The following is a 20,450-nucleotide window of genomic DNA, read 5'->3' as shown; positions in this document are numbered from 1 at the left end:
GTGTTTTAATGTTTACTTGAAAGAGATATTGAAGACTTACTGTAAGAGATTTGCGTTGGCGAAGAGATAAAACTTTAAAAATCGTGAAATGTTCTGTCTGTGTGCTTGCCTTCATTGCTGGAGCCGCAGCAATTATCGCCGCCGTCTTTATGTCTCCAAACTTTATGGTCTACGATCTCATTTAGGGTAATCGAAAATATCGTTTCCGTCAATTCTCGCTCATTATTTAAACACTTATGGGAATACTGTATTTCGATTAACCCTTTCAAAAGTCTAGCTCCGCTGAGCATAATTTTAATGAGCGGAATTTGGTGGAAGAACTTTGCCAGATTATTACCAGACAGCTCAAAGGTCAAGAAGTGTGCAAATGAGATTTTGGGGATGGAGAAAGCTTTGGCGCAATTATTTGATGTGGTTGATACCCAAGTCGTGGACCCTACTCTTCAGATATTTCCACTCTACGCAATGATTTCGTCAATCAAGATGGTGGTCATAACGATTGTGTTTGTTGTTTCCGTTTATGTTAAAGATGGGACCCTGACAAACATCTTCAGTCACGAACATTATGAAGGTTAGGTTTCTATTGAAATCATAGAAGATTCTCGAAGGATTTTAATTCGTGAAATCAAATCTATCTTTTGAGCTTCGAAAGTTCACTCGTTCTGAAAATGTTTGAGCTTTTAGTTTTGCCAGCTCTGTTAGCACTCCTAATATCGTAGCTCCTGTTTGGATAATTAGAGCTTTCCACAAATTTTATTAGCAAAATGGCTGCTGTATCATCTAGTCAAATAAATGTTTTATTAGGGGTGTTCCAAACAGATGAGAATGGTTTAACTGAGGCAGGTTGGATGGACGTTCTCGTATGCGTTCATCTCATTTCCGGCTTCCTTACTTCTTACTTTGCTCGTCTTGCAGTGAAACTTAAACTGCAGTATGCCTGCTTTAGCGCTCCACTGCTGTTAGCGACACCAGCAGCATGTGCTCTTCAGTTATGTTTCGAGATATTTGAAGTAAGTGACCTTTGGTATCCAACGATTCCGGATGCTGTTACGACCAACTTAATCATCATTGGAATCGTTTGCGGAACTTTCTCTTTCATCATTCTTTCCGAACACATCTGGTCCGACTACTCAACTACTTACGCACTTGATCGGCAAATAATGATACTCCCTGGATACAGGGCAATGTTCACAGCACTCGATGTTATACTGAACCGGAATACGGTCGACATGGAAGAAGTGGAGACATATGAAGAGCGAGTTTCCCGGTTGACTGTAAATTTTGATCGCTCACGGACCACTATAAAAACTGCCTTATGGAACAAAGGTCAAACGATCCCAATGGTCTTTGTCTGCACCACTCTTTGGCACGAAAACGAAGCCGAAATGACAACTCTGATGACATCTCTTATACGACTGATCAAAACTGTTGAAGAACGACGTAGCAAGAACCTCAGTGATTTTTATAATATCGAAATCCATATTCTATTTGACAATTGTTATGAAATTTGGACAGACGATGGTGGAAACGAACACAAAGTCGTTAATTTTTTTGTCAAGCAGTTCAAGCGGATTTTGAAGAAGCTAGTAATACAAGAACGTGTATCTGAAGTTATCAATACTGAAGTCTTGATGGTTACACCTTATGGCGGTCGGATAGACTATAGTTTTGGGCAGACAAATATGCATGTGCACTTGAAGGACGCAGAACTTGTCCAAAAGGGAAAGCGATGGAGTCAGGTCATGTATATGTATTATTTGATCGGCTGGAAGATGGATGCATGCAAGTATAGCATGCCTGGTGGACAAGGAAAGAGTGAACACTTGGAAAGAAAGAAAACGTATATCTTAGCTTTGGATGGTGATGTTCGATTTAAACCATCGGCTCTAGAACTTTGCTTAGAGCGCATGCTTCGAAATGATAAAGTGGCTGCTGTTTGCGGGCGCATTCATCCCGTTGGAGGCGGTTGGATAAACTGGTACCAACGTTTTGAATATGGAGTTGGCCACTGGCTACAAAAGGCAACCGAACATGTTTTGGGATGTGTTCTTTGCTCGCCAGGCTGTTTTTCATTGATGCGAGTCCATCATCTCCGATTCAACAACGTGATGGCCCGGTACCGTCAATATGCAGAAACGCCGATGCAGAAGCTTCAGTATGACATGGGAGAAGATCGTTGGCTTTGCACTCTTATGCTTATGCAGGGTGGTCGAATCGAGTACGAAGCTGGTTCACATTGCTTTACATTTGCACCAGAAGAGTTAGAGGAGTTTTTCAAGCAACGAAAACGATGGGGACCGAGCACTACTGCAAATATTTACGACTTGATACAGCAACAATGGCTTGCCAGAAAAACAACCCATACATCTCGTTTCCTTATGTTTTGTACCAAGGCTTCAATCTTATCTTCACAGTTATCGGCCTCTCGACAACACTGATGATGCTTTCTGAGGCCTTTAATTTTGCAATCAAAATGCCTACTGATGAAGCGGCCCTAGCATACATCATCATTTGCACCCCTGTGGTCATTTTTGCCCTAGTTTGTCGATTTTACGACAACCAAAATGTGCAGATCGGACTTGCATCATTCCTGACATTTATCTATGCGATTCTGATGGTCACTGTTATGATTGGGTTGTTAGTTGACGCGATCGAGTGCGTTGCTGATCCAAATGTCCTCTTTTTCTTAGCTTTAGCTGCTATTTATGGAATCGCTGCCCTGAGCCACGGAGAAATCGTTAATTTGATGTGTGGAATAATTTATTTTATGTTCATACCGAGCTGCTTCATATTTCTCCAGCTGTATATGGTGGCAAATCTTAATGATATTTCTTGGGGAACACGACAAAACGCGGGTGAAGCATCAAAGAAGAAGAAAGATATGGGAATATTTGGTGGAATTATGAACTCTTTTTGCTCCATGTGCATGGGTATGATTTTTAAAATCAAACTATCTTTGAAAATATTAAGGCGAATCTTCTTGCAATGAATGCTGCTGTCCCAACGAAAGCAAACCAAATACGAACAACGAAGAAGACCTAGAACTAACGCGAAACTCACTCAAAAAGGACTCAATTATCAAAGAAGAACCCAAACAAGCAACTTTAGTTGCAGAGCAGCAAACTCAAACAGATCAGAGCTCTGAAGACAACAACGACTATGAAGAAGAAATTGTTAAGAAAGAGGTTGTCCACGAAGACGGATGGTTTGATTTCAGGTACCCATCCGTTCGATTATCATCCTATAAAATTCATCAAGTCATCGACTACGGCGACACTCTGATATGGAATTGCACAGCTCGACAACGGTAGAAGCAGGAGAAATCAAGAAAAGATACACAACAGCTGAGCTTGGCTTTAATATTCGCGACGAAGGATTCGACTACACAAAGACAACATCAGTTGCGCAAAAGAAAAAATCTCCCAAAAAGTTAGCTCCACCTCCAACCCAACCAGTTCAAGTTTTTACGCCATTGCAGACAGAAAAAGCAAATCCCGACTCGAGTACTCATACGAAGCGATTGACAAAAAGACGAGTAACCAACTCGCTAAGAAAAAATACAGACAATCGGCAGTCTGTTGTCTCGTCGAAATCTGCGTGTTCCCTCAGAAAATCATTGATGAAGCACAACAAATCTTTCAATGAACTAATCAGCTCTCAATACAAGAATATCAAAAAGGTTCTGACTATCGACATTGATGACTCGAGTAGAGATACCGAGCTGGTGAAACGATCCTACCTCAACTATGGAGGCGTTACAAGGGTATCAATTAATTCGTTTTTAATGATGTTAATTTGTATTATAGAAAACTATGCGGAAACTGTTTCAAGTTCTGAATGTGTCAACTATCACCGAACCAATTCATTTGTCCCTTCTCCTTGAGTATTTCACCTATCCAACAAAGTCAAAGGTAATATTTCTGTTCCGAATTCTCATGAAATCATAAGTGATAGTCTCCAGTTCCCCGTGCTACTCATCATGAAACAATAAAAATACGCAAGATTCGACTAAGAGAATACAGCGAATGTGCCATGCGCGGTAATTTGGATTACTTTTCCTGGTTTTTGGAACCCAACGCGCCGTTCGAGCCAACAACACGAATTTATACTCTAGCTGATCCAGAATACAATTTTTGGAAAAGTCTGCAGGATCCTGCAAATGGCCATCTCAAGATTGTCGACAGCGAGTATTCTGACGTGGATAAAGAGCGACTCCAGAATGAAAGAAAGAAAGCACTTGCTAAATTCAGAAATGATATCTTTCTTTTCTACATTGTCGCTAACATCTTGTGGATGGTAAGCGCCGTGCTCTCTTGACCGAATATAACCTTCTAATAAATTGCTTAGACGATCGGACTGATGCTCCGTCAATTTGGTGATCGTCTTCTACAAATTGGCTACGATGCTCCTGATTTTTGCGAACCTGACACGGAAGCTCAGATTTCCTTCTCATCCTTCAGTCATTTTGCTCCTCGAGACAGTCTGCTTCCTGGAGGGCCAGGACTTTTTCCAGGACTAAATAACACGGAGCCAGATCCGACGTACCAGATTGAAATTCAGCCGCTTACTCTTTGCTTTATGGCCTTTTATATTGTTTTGATTGTCATTCAATTCATTTGTATGATTTCTCACAGGTCGCATTAGAACTTGGAAAGCGGAAGCGTAAAACTACTGTTTTAGAATATCGACATTTTACCATTATATGGCACACATCCGAATTCCTGATGAGAGGCGCACGATCGAAGAAAAGCAATTAAAACTGGTAATAACTTGTTACGCACGAACATTAATAGAAATTCGATCAAATGTTTGTACATCAAACTGAAAGGGAAATCAGAAATGAAATATTTAAAATTCAACTGATTACATTTTCTTCAGGAAAAACAGCGGCTAAAAAGGGTGAACGAACAACCCCGCGATTCTGAAATTTCTGGAGATTCGCAAGACAGCGCTGCTGATTCTGACGATAGTCTTGATCGATTGGCCGACCACGTAGACAAGTCAGGGCGACGAATGTCGGACGAGAGTGTTTTCGCGGAAATAACTCATCTGAAAAAGGGACTCAATAATCCGTCTTTCACCTCTCCCGCAGATGTAGAAATAGAGACGGTAGAGACTTCCTTCTCAAATGCGAATGACTCCTTTGACCCGGTTAATCCTTATCCAACAGTTCCGAGGGGTGTGAAGTTTGCTGTTGGCGAAGAAAAGGATAAAACCTCGAAACTTCGTAAAACAGGCGCCTGGGCATTGACGAAAAAGTCTGCTTTGAAAAAACCATCAGGTAAGTCGAAGCAATCTTTCAGCAAATGTATTGATTACTTTAGCCAAAACAAGCTTTGATAAAACTCCAAGAACATCAGGAACAACATTTTCGAACTCAGAAGCAAGCTCTTCAGGGACAAACTTCTCCTCGTCAGTTAAACCACCCGAGAAAGAAGCAGAAACAACTTCAAATGCGGGCACCGACTTTTCTCAAAAGCAAGAAAAAGACCCGCTTATAATGTTCAAGGATTTGGACATGGGCGACTCATCTACTGTTAGATTGCCCTCGTCGACGATGAAGAAGTCCAACTCAACTGGAACACTTTTCTGATTCAGTTTTTTTTGTCACTATGCACTCCTGTACCTCAAGCCGTTTATATGTTATGCTTTCTGTTCAAGTTTATTTTTAAAATAGAAACTTATTTTTAATAATCAGTCGTTGGTGTTTGAGTACAAATGCAATTTTTGATTTCAAAAAGCGTTGGTTTAAGAGCCCCCAATCCTTGAACTACCTATCCTACTGTAAGTAGACTTATCTTAGCTTTGGATGGTGATGTTCGATTTAAACCATCGGCTCTAGAACTTTGCTTAGAGCGCATGCTTCGAAATGATAAAGTGGCTGCTGTTTGCGGGCGCATTCATCCCGTTGGAGGCGGTTGGATAAACTGGTACCAACGTTTTGAATATGGAGTTGGCCACTGGCTACAAAAGGCAACCGAACATGTTTTGGGATGTGTTCTTTGCTCGCCAGGCTGTTTTTCATTGATGCGAGTCCATCATCTCCGATTCAACAACGTGATGGCCCGGTACCGTCAATATGCAGAAACGCCGATGCAGAAGCTTCAGTATGACATGGGAGAAGATCGTTGGCTTTGCACTCTTATGCTTATGCAGGGTGGTCGAATCGAGTACGAAGCTGGTTCACATTGCTTTACATTTGCACCAGAAGAGTTAGAGGAGTTTTTCAAGCAACGAAAACGATGGGGACCGAGCACTACTGCAAATATTTACGACTTGATACAGCAACAATGGCTTGCCAGAAAAAACAACCCATACATCTCGTTTCCTTATGTTTTGTACCAAGGCTTCAATCTTATCTTCACAGTTATCGGCCTCTCGACAACACTGATGATGCTTTCTGAGGCCTTTAATTTTGCAATCAAAATGCCTACTGATGAAGCGGCCCTAGCATACATCATCATTTGCACCCCTGTGGTCATTTTTGCCCTAGTTTGTCGATTTTACGACAACCAAAATGTGCAGATCGGACTTGCATCATTCCTGACATTTATCTATGCGATTCTGATGGTCACTGTTATGATTGGGTTGTTAGTTGACGCGATCGAGTGCGTTGCTGATCCAAATGTCCTCTTTTTCTTAGCTTTAGCTGCTATTTATGGAATCGCTGCCCTGAGCCACGGAGAAATCGTTAATTTGATGTGTGGAATAATTTATTTTATGTTCATACCGAGCTGCTTCATATTTCTCCAGCTGTATATGGTGGCAAATCTTAATGATATTTCTTGGGGAACACGACAAAACGCGGGTGAAGCATCAAAGAAGAAGAAAGATATGGGAATATTTGGTGGAATTATGAACTCTTTTTGCTCCATGTGCATGGGTATGATTTTTAAAATCAAACTATCTTTGAAAATATTAAGGCGAATCTTCTTGCAATGAATGCTGCTGTCCCAACGAAAGCAAACCAAATACGAACAACGAAGAAGACCTAGAACTAACGCGAAACTCACTCAAAAAGGACTCAATTATCAAAGAAGAACCCAAACAAGCAACTTTAGTTGCAGAGCAGCAAACTCAAACAGATCAGAGCTCTGAAGACAACAACGACTATGAAGAAGAAATTGTTAAGAAAGAGGTTGTCCACGAAGACGGATGGTTTGATTTCAGGTACCCATCCGTTCGATTATCATCCTATAAAATTCATCAAGTCATCGACTACGGCGACACTCTGATATGGAATTGCACAGCTCGACAACGGTAGAAGCAGGAGAAATCAAGAAAAGATACACAACAGCTGAGCTTGGCTTTAATATTCGCGACGAAGGATTCGACTACACAAAGACAACATCAGTTGCGCAAAAGAAAAAATCTCCCAAAAAGTTAGCTCCACCTCCAACCCAACCAGTTCAAGTTTTTACGCCATTGCAGACAGAAAAAGCAAATCCCGACTCGAGTACTCATACGAAGCGATTGACAAAAAGACGAGTAACCAACTCGCTAAGAAAAAATACAGACAATCGGCAGTCTGTTGTCTCGTCGAAATCTGCGTGTTCCCTCAGAAAATCATTGATGAAGCACAACAAATCTTTCAATGAACTAATCAGCTCTCAATACAAGAATATCAAAAAGGTTCTGACTATCGACATTGATGACTCGAGTAGAGATACCGAGCTGGTGAAACGATCCTACCTCAACTATGGAGGCGTTACAAGGGTATCAATTAATTCGTTTTTAATGATGTTAATTTGTATTATAGAAAACTATGCGGAAACTGTTTCAAGTTCTGAATGTGTCAACTATCACCGAACCAATTCATTTGTCCCTTCTCCTTGAGTATTTCACCTATCCAACAAAGTCAAAGGTAATATTTCTGTTCCGAATTCTCATGAAATCATAAGTGATAGTCTCCAGTTCCCCGTGCTACTCATCATGAAACAATAAAAATACGCAAGATTCGACTAAGAGAATACAGCGAATGTGCCATGCGCGGTAATTTGGATTACTTTTCCTGGTTTTTGGAACCCAACGCGCCGTTCGAGCCAACAACACGAATTTATACTCTAGCTGATCCAGAATACAATTTTTGGAAAAGTCTGCAGGATCCTGCAAATGGCCATCTCAAGATTGTCGACAGCGAGTATTCTGACGTGGATAAAGAGCGACTCCAGAATGAAAGAAAGAAAGCACTTGCTAAATTCAGAAATGATATCTTTCTTTTCTACATTGTCGCTAACATCTTGTGGATGGTAAGCGCCGTGCTCTCTTGACCGAATATAACCTTCTAATAAATTGCTTAGACGATCGGACTGATGCTCCGTCAATTTGGTGATCGTCTTCTACAAATTGGCTACGATGCTCCTGATTTTTGCGAACCTGACACGGAAGCTCAGATTTCCTTCTCATCCTTCAGTCATTTTGCTCCTCGAGACAGTCTGCTTCCTGGAGGGCCAGGACTTTTTCCAGGACTAAATAACACGGAGCCAGATCCGACGTACCAGATTGAAATTCAGCCGCTTACTCTTTGCTTTATGGCCTTTTATATTGTTTTGATTGTCATTCAATTCATTTGTATGATTTCTCACAGGTCGCATTAGAACTTGGAAAGCGGAAGCGTAAAACTACTGTTTTAGAATATCGACATTTTACCATTATATGGCACACATCCGAATTCCTGATGAGAGGCGCACGATCGAAGAAAAGCAATTAAAACTGGTAATAACTTGTTACGCACGAACATTAATAGAAATTCGATCAAATGTTTGTACATCAAACTGAAAGGGAAATCAGAAATGAAATATTTAAAATTCAACTGATTACATTTTCTTCAGGAAAAACAGCGGCTAAAAAGGGTGAACGAACAACCCCGCGATTCTGAAATTTCTGGAGATTCGCAAGACAGCGCTGCTGATTCTGACGATAGTCTTGATCGATTGGCCGACCACGTAGACAAGTCAGGGCGACGAATGTCGGACGAGAGTGTTTTCGCGGAAATAACTCATCTGAAAAAGGGACTCAATAATCCGTCTTTCACCTCTCCCGCAGATGTAGAAATAGAGACGGTAGAGACTTCCTTCTCAAATGCGAATGACTCCTTTGACCCGGTTAATCCTTATCCAACAGTTCCGAGGGGTGTGAAGTTTGCTGTTGGCGAAGAAAAGGATAAAACCTCGAAACTTCGTAAAACAGGCGCCTGGGCATTGACGAAAAAGTCTGCTTTGAAAAAACCATCAGGTAAGTCGAAGCAATCTTTCAGCAAATGTATTGATTACTTTAGCCAAAACAAGCTTTGATAAAACTCCAAGAACATCAGGAACAACATTTTCGAACTCAGAAGCAAGCTCTTCAGGGACAAACTTCTCCTCGTCAGTTAAACCACCCGAGAAAGAAGCAGAAACAACTTCAAATGCGGGCACCGACTTTTCTCAAAAGCAAGAAAAAGACCCGCTTATAATGTTCAAGGATTTGGACATGGGCGACTCATCTACTGTTAGATTGCCCTCGTCGACGATGAAGAAGTCCAACTCAACTGGAACACTTTTCTGATTCAGTTTTTTTTGTCACTATGCACTCCTGTACCTCAAGCCGTTTATATGTTATGCTTTCTGTTCAAGTTTATTTTTAAAATAGAAACTTATTTTTAATAATCAGTCGTTGGTGTTTGAGTACAAATGCAATTTTTGATTTCAAAAAGCGTTGGTTTAAGAGCCCCCAATCCTTGAACTACCTATCCTACTGTAAGTAGACTTGAAATGAGTTCTGAAAATATCGGAAGCTGGCTAAAAAATCGAACTCTTCGGGTCGATGACGCGCTGCGCTGACAGAGTCCGCCGCGGGGAGTTCTCATCTGCGTAGGCCGCCGCGGGCTACAAAAAAAAAAGAGTCGAATGATTTCACATTAGGGTTGAATGCGAAAAAAATCCAACGAGCAAAAATTCGAGAGTCGCACAGTTGAGGAGAGAAAATATCACTGCGAATTGAGAAGAAATGATGATATTCTGAAGTCACTGCCGCGTCTATGGGATCGGCTCTAAGGTAATTTAGGGCTTTGTCAGTCTGACATCTGATGCTGCTGGACACAATGGCCAGTTGCTTATTCAATTTCAGTCTTTTGATTCCCCTTCTTTTGTATTTCCTTTCGTGGTTATTTTTTATAAATAATTTTTTCTGAAAGTAATCGTAAAATAAATTAAGCGCGCTGCCGGGATATCGTTATCGTGAAAGCGACGAAAACCAGAACTCTTCAAGTGGCGAGCAGCGTTATTACTTCAACGAAAATGCGGAAACTGGCATTTTCACGCCGAACTACATCATGGGCGGGCAGAAGTTCGAAACGACCGATCCGCAGAAGTTTTTATTTGGCTCTATCTCGGACTTAAATTACTTGGGTACTCTTTTTCTTATTTCCATGATTTTAATCGTTTCCAAAGGTCCGTACGGCCCAGCAGGATCGGACTCGTCAAACTTGCCAAAGCTGAACCTTCGCGGAACGAATAGCCACCCTGGCTACGTTCGCCCGATAAACGTGCTCATCAATGTACGCAAACACTCAGTGCGACTTGTAAGAGCTCCCAGGGACCGGATAAAATCATTCAACATTTATCAATGACTTATTGACGAAAACTTCTTATCCGCTTCAAAAGTCTCGAGGAAACAAAAGAAGAGGCCGAGAAATTTCAATGGTTTCATGTCGAGTTTACTGTCGACTGCTCTGTCCCTTGCCTAGCAAGGATTCACTATGGAGTGAAGGAGACGCCGAAAGGGCAGCTAGTTCCAGTTTCAGAGTCGTCAACGAAATCTGATCAGCTCGAGTTCGCCGCTGGCATGGATCAACAGTTTTGCATGCTCAACCACAGAATTTGCCCGTCCAAGCTCAAAAAATCCGACAAAGAGGAGGAAAGATGGACTTGGGAGCACATCGAAGTCGTAATTCAACTAAGAACAAAAAGTGAACCGACCGAACAAATCTTCTTTACTTATTGCGTCTTCGAAAAAAATTCTCAAGGTATTTTCTGATAAAAGTCGACTATTAAAAAAGTGGGTAGATAATTGGTCACTAAAAGCTGTAAAACAACGTGTGCGTATCGGAAAATTCGCTTTCTCCCTCCAAGGTAATCAAGCAAAATTGACCAACTGTTTGTAAATGAGCTTCTTAGAAATTTACGGAATCGAGAAGAAAACGAAAGGCGAAGAATTAGAGTCAGAATGTGCTATTTGTTGGGACGACCCACGCGATACGTTAATACTGCCTTGTCGCCATCTAGCCGTGTGCGCCGAATGCGCCGAAAAGATTCGATATCAACAGTCCTCTTGTCCTATCTGCCGAAAGCCCTTCAAAGCATTGCTCAAACTTCATATACCAAATATGACAAAGGTGTGACGCAAACTCAGTTTCTATTAATAATATATTTTAGCCTCTCTCAGAAGTCCTGAACTCATTACCAGACGGGAAAGCAAAGAAGTCCCCTGAATCGCCAAGGTCAACCAAGTCACCCAAATCGCCAAAGTCACCGAAATCTCCCAAATCACCGCCTGCTCCAAAGTCGCAGGAAGAAAGAAAAGAGAGTGAACCTTCCAACGAGGAGAAAACAAGCGATGAGAAGACCCTCGAGGACACTTCCGAAAAGTCAAGCAAAGAGGATGAAGAACCAGAAGAAAAAGAGCTGGAAAAAAGCAATCCGGTAGATGAAAAGGCGAAGAGTGACACACATAATACCTCTTCTTTCAATAACATAAAGAAGGTGAAACAAGCGGAAAGTGCAAACGCGAAGGTGAGCCAAGATTCGGGAATCGCATCCATCAGTCGCCGTGATTCTGAGCTTTCTATTGCTGATGAAGGAACCGTTTAAAACTTTGAGCATCTTATGAAATATGGATAAAGTTTAAAAAACGGAGAAAAGCTACAGCTCTGAAAACATCAAAAGCATCCGATGACTCGGGCGGTTCCGCTGATTCAACTAAATTTCTGCTGCATGATTCTGCCGTCCATGTCTAATTGAGAAGAGAATGATTTCTGCCCTTATTTATTTCAACATCTGAGAAAGAAACTGCTTGCTGATCTGTATAATTTTCAATTGAGCACATCCACTAGAAAAGGAATACACGTCACAAATTCAAATATTTTCATACTGTGTATGTTGTCCTACATCATACATTGACAATCTAACATTGTCCAATATTTCCTTTGTCTGCAAGTGCAATCGTAGAAAGGTCTTGCTATTTCCGAGTGCGCAGGTTATCTGGGTGGGTAGTCTTCCTTGCTATCAAAAAGGAGAATTGCCATTTCATTGGCCAGCATTAGCCAATCGGCAACCATAAACTATTATTTCAAGAGAGGTTTTCATAAAACTATGTTCGGAAGACCGAAGTTTACCAGCTTGGCGGGAATGTGTTTGAGCTATCACTTTTACGAGCAATTAAAAATTAATATTCAAACAACGTAAAGAACAAATCTCCCAAATACCGAAGGGTTTATTTCGCTCTGAAGCTCTTCTCAACGGCACCTGGAGAAACTTGCCTCAGAAGTTTTCAGTCGCCCACCCAAATAGTGGAGAAAATATTGCTAACGTGTCGAATTGCCAGGTTGATCAAGTGCGAGAAGCAGTGGAAGCTTCAAAAGAGGGATTCGAACTGTGGAAGGCAAAGACGGCTAAAGAGCGCGCTTCTATAGTCAATAAATGGGGCTCTCTAATCGATGAAAATCAAGAGTCGCTTGCAAAGGTGCAGAACAATATCGAACATAACCAATAACTTAGTTTTATGTCTGTAGTTGATAACGTTGGAAGGAGGAAAGCCGATTTTCGAGAGTAGAGGAGAGGTTGGTTATGCTTCGTCTTTTTGCGAATGGAGTGCAGCGGAAGGCCGCCGACTTGGCTCTGGATCTGTTCCCTCGCCCTTCGCAGATAAACGAATTTTAACGCTAAAGCAACCTATCGGCGTTGTGGGAATGATAACTCCTTGGAATTTCCCAGCGGCGATGGTCACCCGTAAAGCGGCTCCTGCACTAGCCGTGGGCTGTCCTGTTATTCTCAAGCCTTCTGAAGACACGCCTCTCACCGCACTAGCTCTTGGAGAACTTGCTCTACAAGCTGGCGTTCCTCCGGAGTGTTTTCATGTTCTCCCTGCTTGCCGCGATGAAACACCTTCTATTGGGAAAGCTATCTGCGAGCATCCAGATATTCGAGCAATTTCCTTTACAGGATCGGTAAAAAAATTAACTGGACATATTTCAATAGTTACAACTAGACTCAAGTCGGCGAAATTTTGCTAAGGCAATCGGCATCCACCGTCAAGAAGGTTTCATTAGAACTAGGAGGCCTGGCGCCCTTCATCGTCTTTGACAGTGCAGATTTGTCTGTCGCTGCCAAAGCTCTTATAGCAGCAAAATTCAGAAATACGGGTATTTCTACTTCGTCCGATACTTCATTCTACTTATATTTATAGGTCAAACGTGTATTGCTGCCAATAACGTTTTTGTACAGAATTCTGTGATGAGTAATTTTATCGAGGCGTTCAAGTTAGAAATGTCTCGCCTGAAATTGGGGGATGTATTCGACAGCTCAACTACAGTCGGTATTTTATACTGTTTTTTTCTTGCTAATTTAAAAATAATAAGGTTGTTTGATTAATTCCCGTGGTGCAGTAAAAGTCTCGCAACTTGTAACCGACGCGATCGAAAAGGGAGCGACGATACAAATGGGCGGTTCTGCGATTGATGAGACTCATTTTGAACCGACTCTTTTAACTGACGTCCCAAGCGATTCCAAGTGTTTCTCATCGGAAGTATTTGGTCCTTTATGTGCTATTCGTGGTTTCGACTCCGAGGAGGAAGTTTTGGCAAGCGCTAACGCATCTGAATTTGGCCTCGCTGGATATTTCTTTAGTACAGGTTTATTTAAAACAATCTCACGTAATACACACGAAGAAACCGCTAAATTTAGATCAACGACAATGCTTTCGAGTTGCCGAGAAACTCGAAGTTGGAATGGTTGGTATCAATACAGGTGCAATCTCGTGTTGTGAAGCTCCTTTCGGAGGCGTTAAAAAATCTGGACTTGGGCGAGAAGGTGGCCTAGTTGGCACAGATGAGTTCACTGAATTGAAATATTGCTGCTTTGGAGAACTATGATAACAACAATAATGTCACGAAAAAATCTTACTGCTTTATCTACCGCAAAATAAATGTTTCTGTCCGAAATCAGGGATCGAAATATGAGCGGCACGGCACTCCACGGGTATTCGGGTCGTGCCGTGCCGTTGCCGCCGGAAAATTCGGCCATAGTTCCATCCCTGTCCTAAATATTCAGTAATAAATGACGCAACGACAAAAATGACAACGAGCCTTGGAAGGTGAATGCGATTTGATCGGTTTACCTAATGCTTCGCCTTTCCCAGTTTGCATGAACCTTCTGCGTTGTCCTTCTAAATGCCAAAACTCAATCCTTAAACTGCTGACCAAAACGTTCTGAAGGTCAACTTTCCTCAAGTTTTTCTAATAGAAAAATTTACGAATCGAATCAAACTAGCTACCTGAAAAAGAGAGCATGCGGGAAAATGGAAAATCAGGTTTAATCTCCGAGCTGATTGAGTCCACCGAAATCAGAACAGAAAAGAACCCGTGATCGTGTGGCGGTCCGTGCAGAGTCTGACCTTTTCTCGCGAAAAAGGGTGGAAAATCGAATTCAATGCTTTGGATTGTACCGCGGCCTATATATAAGAGCGGGCGCAAGTGCCATTCTTGCTGGCGCGGTAATCTGAAATCAAGAATACTGCCCGCATGAAGTTAAAGACATTTCTTTTAGCGGTCACCGGGGCTCAAGTGACCCCGGAACTTTTTAAATGGCCGACGAATGATATGAAATCAGAGCCTCTTCCACCTCTTCCAAAAGATGATATTGTTGTGCCTGATGTTTGGCCAGAAGGGCAAAACTACGTTGACGGAATCGGTCATCCTGAGCCCATCAAGCCTATTCGTGGCCGAGTTAATCCGATGGACACGATTGCCGCCGCCCATAGAATGATCAGAGCTGCCAAATTGTCACCAGAAAAATCAGCCGGTCTTCGAATGGCCGAAAAATTTGTCAAGGAATATCTTCAGTACGAATCTACAAAGTGAAATATTCTAATTTATATTAAGAGAACTTGATGAAGAAGTAGCACTGAACCCTTTTGCTCAAACCAGAAGCGAGTTTGAACTTGAAATGGCTGCTCAGAGATCGCTTAACTTCACTCGTTCTACTGGAGAAGAAGCTGACAGTAAGTTTTCTTCCGATAGTTCTTTTTAACCTATATGGCAGAGTGCGATCCGCGACTTCATTCGTTCGATGGTACCTGTAATCACCCTCAGAATAAGGGTTCTGTCCTTACGCCTTACATTCGATGGGCGCCGGCGAACTATTGTAATGATCGGGATACAAATCGTTGCACAACATTCAAAACAGAACTAACTAATCCCCGAATCGTTTCTCTTTTCGGGCAAATGGGTCAAATAGAAACGAACCCTTTTCACACGAGGCTGATGATTGATTGGGGTCAATTTTTAACCCATAATATCATGCAGGTAATTTTTTCACATCTAGTTAGAAGCTCAACTTTACTTTAGACACCAGACCTGCAAGGAGATGGAGACTCAATTTGTAACTCTTGTACCAAAAAAGATGAATGTTTTACAATTCCCATTGGCAGAGAAACAAGCGAGCCGATCATGTTTTCTTTCAAGTGTATGTTTATCACTAAATCGACTGGTGGTCTCCTCCAGCAAGACGGAAAACTCGTCAAAGGTAAATCAGGGTCTCCAAGTAAAAAAGAGACTAAAATGGGATTAGTCTTGTGAATTTCAATTGTTAATACCTTTATTTATAGCTAACCCTAACTCTAAATCTAATACTAACGCTAGCCTGTTAACAATAAAGATATAATGTTATCATTTTTATACTTCGAAAATAATTTACTCTTAGAACAATTCAATCAACTTCCGTCATTTGTTGACCTTTCTGGAGTTTATGGGCAATCCGAAAGACAGGCAGAACAACTTCGGGATCCCGCTGATAGAACTATGCTCAAAGTGAAAAACTCACCCTCTCAAGGAACCATGCTTCCAAACAACCTTGACGAAAATTTTAGCGATGATGAGTTGACTCTGAAAAGATTCGAGGTAATTTGTGAATAAAAATCTACAAAAGGATTGAATTTTCATTGATATTTTTAGCCACCAGAGTTTTTAAACGAGAAGAAACTGCCATTTCCGATTGCAGGTGACACCCGATGCGCTGAAAACCCCATGTTAACATCTCTTCACACGGCCTTCCTCCGCATGCACAATAAACTTGCTGCTGGCCTCAAGGGTGTCATGGAAGACGCAACGGAAGATGAAATCTTCATGGAAGCTCGTCAAATAAACATTGCCGTGTTCCAACATATTTCTTTTACTGAATTCATGCCATTGGTAATTGGAAACAACATCTTCGACACTCCTGATCTTTTCCCCCTTCCTCCAGGGCAACAAATGGGGAGAGTCAACGACGATAATGCAGATAACAACCCCGAAAATGCAAAATTCGGCTTCGACGGCTTTCCAAGCAAAACTGACCCTTCAATTCGAAACGAGTTTGGGGCTGCTCTTTTCCGTTGGGGACATTCGATGCAAAGATCTGAAATTTTCGCCATAAATGAAATGGGAACACGAATCAAAACGGCATTCTTGCGAGATAACTTCTTTGATCCACAAATTCTATCTGAGGCATCGGGAGTAACACCAGGACAACTTATCCGAGCAGCTGCGCGTGAACAACCGATGAAAATGAGCTCTAAATGGGTTGAGGATACCGTTCACATGTTCTTCAAGCCTAATTTTGCAGCTCATGGAATAGATCTTCAAGCAAGTATGTACTCAATGATATATTCGATCTCTAATCACTCAACATAGTTAATATCATGAGAGGTCGAGACCACGGCCTTGCCTCTTACACGGAAGTAAGGGACCGATGTATGCAGCATGGGCTGTATAAAAAATTCTATAATGCCAGAACTGCGAGAGAAGTTAGGATGACACGATTGTGGCCGGTTATTATTTCACAAATGTACAGTAACCAAGAAAAAGATGTTGATTTATACGTCGGTATGCTCAATGAAGTACCACAGAAAGGAGCTATTGCTGGACCCACTGCTATCTGTGTTAATCTTGACCAGTTCATTGCTCTTAAGCACGGTGATCGCAAATACTACGAAAGAGAAGGACAGTTTACTGTCGCTCAGTTAGACGAGATTAGAAAATTTGGAACACTCTCGGGATTCTTGTGCCACGCTCTTCAAGAAGACGACTTGCAGACTATTCAACGATTCCCATTTGTGCAAGCGAATCAAGCTTTCTTCGGTAACGCCAATCCTCGTCTCTCTTGTGCGCAGGAGTTCGGTGAAATTGATTTCTCACATTGGAAGCGTGCTGCCACAACTCCAACCACAACTACATCAACCACCACTACATCAACTACTACGACTTCCACTACAACGAGTACCACTTCTACAACCACGACGACAACGACTACGACTACAACCACAACAACATCAACCTCAACCACGCCAACAACAACGACAACGACCACGACAACTACTACCACTACGACCACTACGACCACCACGACAACAACTACGACAACAACCACGACAACAACCACGACAACCACGACTACTACTACAACTACAACCACAACCACGACAACAACTACGACAACGACCACGACAACTACTACCACTACGACCACAACGACCACTACGACCACAACGACCACCACGACAACAACTACGACAACAACCACGACAACCACGACTACTACTACAACTACGACCACGACGACTACTACCACTACGACCACTACGACTACTACCACTACGACCACTACGACCACCACAACAACCACGACAACGACTACGACAACAACTACGACGACAACAACTACGACCACGACGACTACTACCACTACGACCACTACGACTACTACCACTACGACCACTACGACCACCACAACAACCACGACAACGACTACGACAACAACTACGACAACAACCACGACAACCACGACGACAACTACAACTACGACCACGACTACTACAACAACCACGACTACGACAACAACCACGACGACAACAACAACTACGACAACAACCACGACGACAACAACGACTACGACAACAACCACGACTACGACAACAACCACGACTACGACAACAACCACGACAACAACTACTTCTACAACTACTTCTACAACTACTACCACAACATCGACGAGCACAACAACGCCAACTGAAAAGAAACATGTGGCAATGGCCTCAACCATGAGTTGCAACTTATTCGAAAAAGTGGATATTGCAGATAGCGTGTCTGTTCAATGCGGGAGAAAAGGAAAACTTCTGAATTGCTCGGCCAGATGTGAAGATCCAAACTCTTCTCTAAGCGGCTCTTCTACTCTCAAATGCAGAGGGAAAAAGTTCTTTCCAAAGAGCGGATCATTGAGCTGTATACCTAAATCACGAGTGACTAAATGCGGCCCAATAGACGCCAAATTTTCATTTGGAGAAAATGTTGATCCTAACTGTGACGGGGTCAAAACTTGTCAGCCAACTTGTCCTGATGGCCAAGTTCCTAGTATCAAAACAATAACATGCTTCAAGGCAAAGAAAAAACAACACAAACCAGCAAAGGGGTCGGTTACTTGCAGTGCCGAAGAAAAAGGATCAGTCGAAGCACCGAGGCCTCTTGATGGAGGTACTTCTCAATCATCGACGAATACTGTTCTTGGAAAATGCGGAGATTTGATGAACCCGAAAAACAAAAGGATTGTAAACCGAATAGACTCGTCAGTTCAGGTATTCATCAGCAATCAATTTTCTAGTTCGAATTTAAATCTCTGTCTTTTCAGATGTCCTGCACGGCTAATAACTGCAGACTTTCCTGCGTAAACCCTCTCCATTCTTTTGACACCGATTCTGCTAAGTGGGAAACTCAGAGTATCATCTGCAAGAAAAAGAAGGTCCTTCCTAAAGTTGTTGAAGCCAGCTGCTCTCTTGGAGCGAAACTTGCTGGGGGTGATTTACTTTCTCAGCTTGACGAAAGTAGTCAAGTCAAACTAGATGGCCCGACGTGCAAGACGAACTTCTTTGATATGTACAATGTCAACGCTGAAGAAATAATCGTCAACTGCAAGGGAAACATCTGCCAGGCTAAATGTAAGAACACTGGATCGCCTGTCAATTACACTTGGCCAGATGGAACAGGAACGGCTTTAATGATTTATCCAAATATGAAGTTATTAAAGATATTCAACAAATATATTTCTAATTTTAGAAATAAAACTTTAAGGCCAAAAAAGTTGTACAAAAACTCGTTTACAAATGCGACCGCGGTCGTTCCTGGAAACCAAACGGTGGAACGATTTCCTGCTGACGATGTTCTCGATTTTGATTATCTGCCTCTCTTTCTCCTGCGATTCTGTTTGATTTTCTCCAATTTACACATTCGAAACTATGTGAAATATTTTGTGATGATCGCATTTTAATCGAAAAATGTTAGTCGGCAGATTATGTGCAAAGAGGAGGAGGGTTGAAGTTAATTGGACATTTCAGCGATTCATCGACGATGAATCATCGTTTTAAGACGAGTACGCTCTTTGAAACGCACGGGAACCTTCTATTCGTTCTTCGGTTTCAATTTCTTTCTCCCGACTCACTTGAAAACCAGTGTCAGATTTGGATGGCCTATCTTCCCAATGTGTAGTAGCTGACTTAGCTTCTGAGCTCGAGAGCTTTCCAGGTTTGTAAGTGACAAAGTTTGGATTCTTCCAGCCCCAAACTTTGTTGAGACTCCAGCTCATAATCTTCTGTCCGCAGTCTGGCGATTTATCGCAGCATTGGCGACAGACTGAAGGTCCGCGCGTTTTGTCGGGACGGCATTGAGGATGCCAGCGGTTGGAGAAATTTTGGAGACGGTTATTTTTGCAGGCGTCAAGGCTTTTGCAGCCCATAGAAATCTGATGAAGATTTTATTAAAAAAATACAAATGATCGCTTCTTTTTAATTCTATGCAAATATCGAGAAAACCTACCATTTCCGTCTTTCCGTTTCGCTTTCGCGCCTCTAATTGGCAAACTTCTTCATTTCCCCTGCATTCCATCACCTTTCCATTTCTCTGACAATCTTCGAGAGAATATCCAACGCAGGTAAAGCACTGTATCGTTGGAAAACGATCAGCGGCAGACAAATTAAACAAGCAAAAAATAACAGATAATATCATCTTCGTTATTTAAAAAGAGAACTGAATTATTTTATCGATGTGATTCTGGGTTTTGTACAACTTTTGAGAAGCGCTCTAGGATTACGATCGTACGAACTCCGAGGGCGCTAGAGTAAGACTGTCACATGCAATTCATTCGAAAGTTCTTGCGTATTTCTGTGGATGT

General features: G+C 42.0%; 6 protein-coding genes across 6 annotated transcripts; 5 read left to right on the top strand and 1 right to left on the bottom strand.

The window, feature by feature from the left end:
- The first annotated feature begins 278 nt into the window (after positions 1 to 278).
- Positions 279 to 5,652, top strand: LOC145707584 (uncharacterized). Its single transcript, XM_081785134.1, is given in 11 exon segments — positions 279 to 571; positions 805 to 2,346; positions 2,349 to 2,930; positions 2,971 to 3,217; positions 3,259 to 3,763; positions 3,807 to 3,911; positions 3,955 to 4,296; positions 4,348 to 4,634; positions 4,681 to 4,762; positions 4,879 to 5,281; positions 5,325 to 5,652. Coding segments are annotated over 11 exon segments (4,638 nt in total). The 5' UTR covers positions 279 to 297; the 3' UTR covers positions 5,594 to 5,652.
- A 195-nt stretch (positions 5,653 to 5,847) lies between these two features.
- LOC145707585 (uncharacterized) lies at positions 5,848 to 9,605 on the top strand. The gene is made up of 9 exons (XM_081785135.1): positions 5,848 to 6,883; positions 6,924 to 7,170; positions 7,212 to 7,716; positions 7,760 to 7,864; positions 7,908 to 8,249; positions 8,301 to 8,587; positions 8,634 to 8,715; positions 8,832 to 9,234; positions 9,278 to 9,605. The coding sequence occupies exons 1-9, from the start codon at positions 5,860 to 5,862 to the stop codon at positions 9,544 to 9,546; spliced, it is 3,264 nt and encodes a 1,087-aa protein (XP_081641261.1). The 5' UTR covers positions 5,848 to 5,859; the 3' UTR covers positions 9,547 to 9,605.
- A 268-nt stretch (positions 9,606 to 9,873) lies between these two features.
- Positions 9,874 to 12,112, top strand: LOC145708348 (E3 ubiquitin ligase Rnf157-like). Its single transcript, XM_081786009.1, has 8 exons — positions 9,874 to 10,035; positions 10,195 to 10,388; positions 10,431 to 10,575; positions 10,644 to 11,005; positions 11,046 to 11,111; positions 11,157 to 11,374; positions 11,415 to 11,829; positions 11,892 to 12,112. The coding sequence occupies exons 1-8, from the start codon at positions 10,019 to 10,021 to the stop codon at positions 11,993 to 11,995; spliced, it is 1,521 nt and encodes a 506-aa protein (XP_081642135.1). The 5' UTR covers positions 9,874 to 10,018; the 3' UTR covers positions 11,996 to 12,112.
- Positions 12,113 to 12,435: 323 nt separating this feature from the next.
- Positions 12,436 to 14,312, top strand: LOC145708830 (succinate-semialdehyde dehydrogenase, mitochondrial-like; the record flags this gene model as incomplete). The annotated part of the gene is made up of 6 exons (XM_081786526.1): positions 12,436 to 12,720; positions 12,770 to 13,204; positions 13,246 to 13,399; positions 13,444 to 13,572; positions 13,616 to 13,888; positions 13,941 to 14,312. Coding segments are annotated over 6 exons (1,464 nt in total), but the record flags the coding sequence as incomplete, so codon positions are not given.
- Positions 14,313 to 14,750: 438 nt separating this feature from the next.
- On the top strand, positions 14,751 to 19,515 carry LOC145706545 (uncharacterized). Its single transcript, XM_081783956.1, has 9 exons — positions 14,751 to 15,096; positions 15,137 to 15,255; positions 15,297 to 15,559; positions 15,602 to 15,779; positions 15,957 to 16,153; positions 16,208 to 16,880; positions 16,925 to 18,861; positions 18,915 to 19,275; positions 19,371 to 19,515. The coding sequence occupies exons 1-9, from the start codon at positions 14,777 to 14,779 to the stop codon at positions 19,436 to 19,438; spliced, it is 4,116 nt and encodes a 1,371-aa protein (XP_081640082.1). The 5' UTR covers positions 14,751 to 14,776; the 3' UTR covers positions 19,439 to 19,515.
- A 23-nt stretch (positions 19,516 to 19,538) lies between these two features.
- LOC145706544 (uncharacterized) lies at positions 19,539 to 20,327 on the bottom strand. Its single transcript, XM_081783955.1, has 2 exons — positions 20,096 to 20,327; positions 19,539 to 20,021 (listed from the first exon to the last, which is right to left on the bottom strand). The coding sequence occupies exons 1-2, from the start codon at positions 20,282 to 20,284 to the stop codon at positions 19,644 to 19,646; spliced, it is 567 nt and encodes a 188-aa protein (XP_081640081.1). The 5' UTR covers positions 20,285 to 20,327; the 3' UTR covers positions 19,539 to 19,643.
- Between the last annotated feature and the right edge of the window lie 123 nt (positions 20,328 to 20,450).

The sequence above is a fragment of the Oikopleura dioica genome, chromosome XSR, assembly GCF_907165135.1.
Source record: "Oikopleura dioica chromosome XSR, OKI2018_I68_1.0, whole genome shotgun sequence".
NCBI lineage: Eukaryota > Metazoa > Chordata > Appendicularia > Copelata > Oikopleuridae > Oikopleura > Oikopleura dioica.
The sequence above is the reverse complement of the archived record's forward strand: the minus strand, read 5'-3'. Positions and strand labels throughout refer to the sequence as shown.

Excerpts from the sequence above, each read along its gene's own strand:
- LOC145707585 (XM_081785135.1), top strand. The coding sequence starts at position 5,860 with ATGCTTCGAAATGATAAAGTGGCTGCTGTTTGCGGGCGCATTCATCCC. Across the intron at positions 7,865-7,907 it reads CCTATCCAACAAAGTCAAAG|TCTCCAGTTCCCCGTGCTAC; the intron begins GTAATATTTCTG and ends CATAAGTGATAG. Across the intron at positions 9,235-9,277 it reads TGCTTTGAAAAAACCATCAG|CCAAAACAAGCTTTGATAAA; the intron begins GTAAGTCGAAGC and ends TGATTACTTTAG.
- LOC145708348 (XM_081786009.1), top strand. Across the intron at positions 11,375-11,414 it reads ATATACCAAATATGACAAAG|CCTCTCTCAGAAGTCCTGAA; the intron begins GTGTGACGCAAA and ends AATATATTTTAG. Across the intron at positions 11,830-11,891 it reads TGATTCTGAGCTTTCTATTG|GGAGAAAAGCTACAGCTCTG; the intron begins CTGATGAAGGAA and ends AGTTTAAAAAAC.
- LOC145706545 (XM_081783956.1), top strand. The coding sequence starts at position 14,777 with ATGAAGTTAAAGACATTTCTTTTAGCGGTCACCGGGGCTCAAGTGACC. Across the intron at positions 15,256-15,296 it reads TACTGGAGAAGAAGCTGACA|AGTGCGATCCGCGACTTCAT; the intron begins GTAAGTTTTCTT and ends CCTATATGGCAG. Across the intron at positions 15,780-15,956 it reads AGACGGAAAACTCGTCAAAG|AACAATTCAATCAACTTCCG; the intron begins GTAAATCAGGGT and ends ATTTACTCTTAG.
- LOC145706544 (XM_081783955.1), bottom strand. The coding sequence starts at position 20,284 with ATGATATTATCTGTTATTTTTTGCTTGTTTAATTTGTCTGCCGCTGAT. Across the intron at positions 20,022-20,095 it reads GAAACGGAAAGACGGAAATG|ATTTCTATGGGCTGCAAAAG; the intron begins GTAGGTTTTCTC and ends AATCTTCATCAG.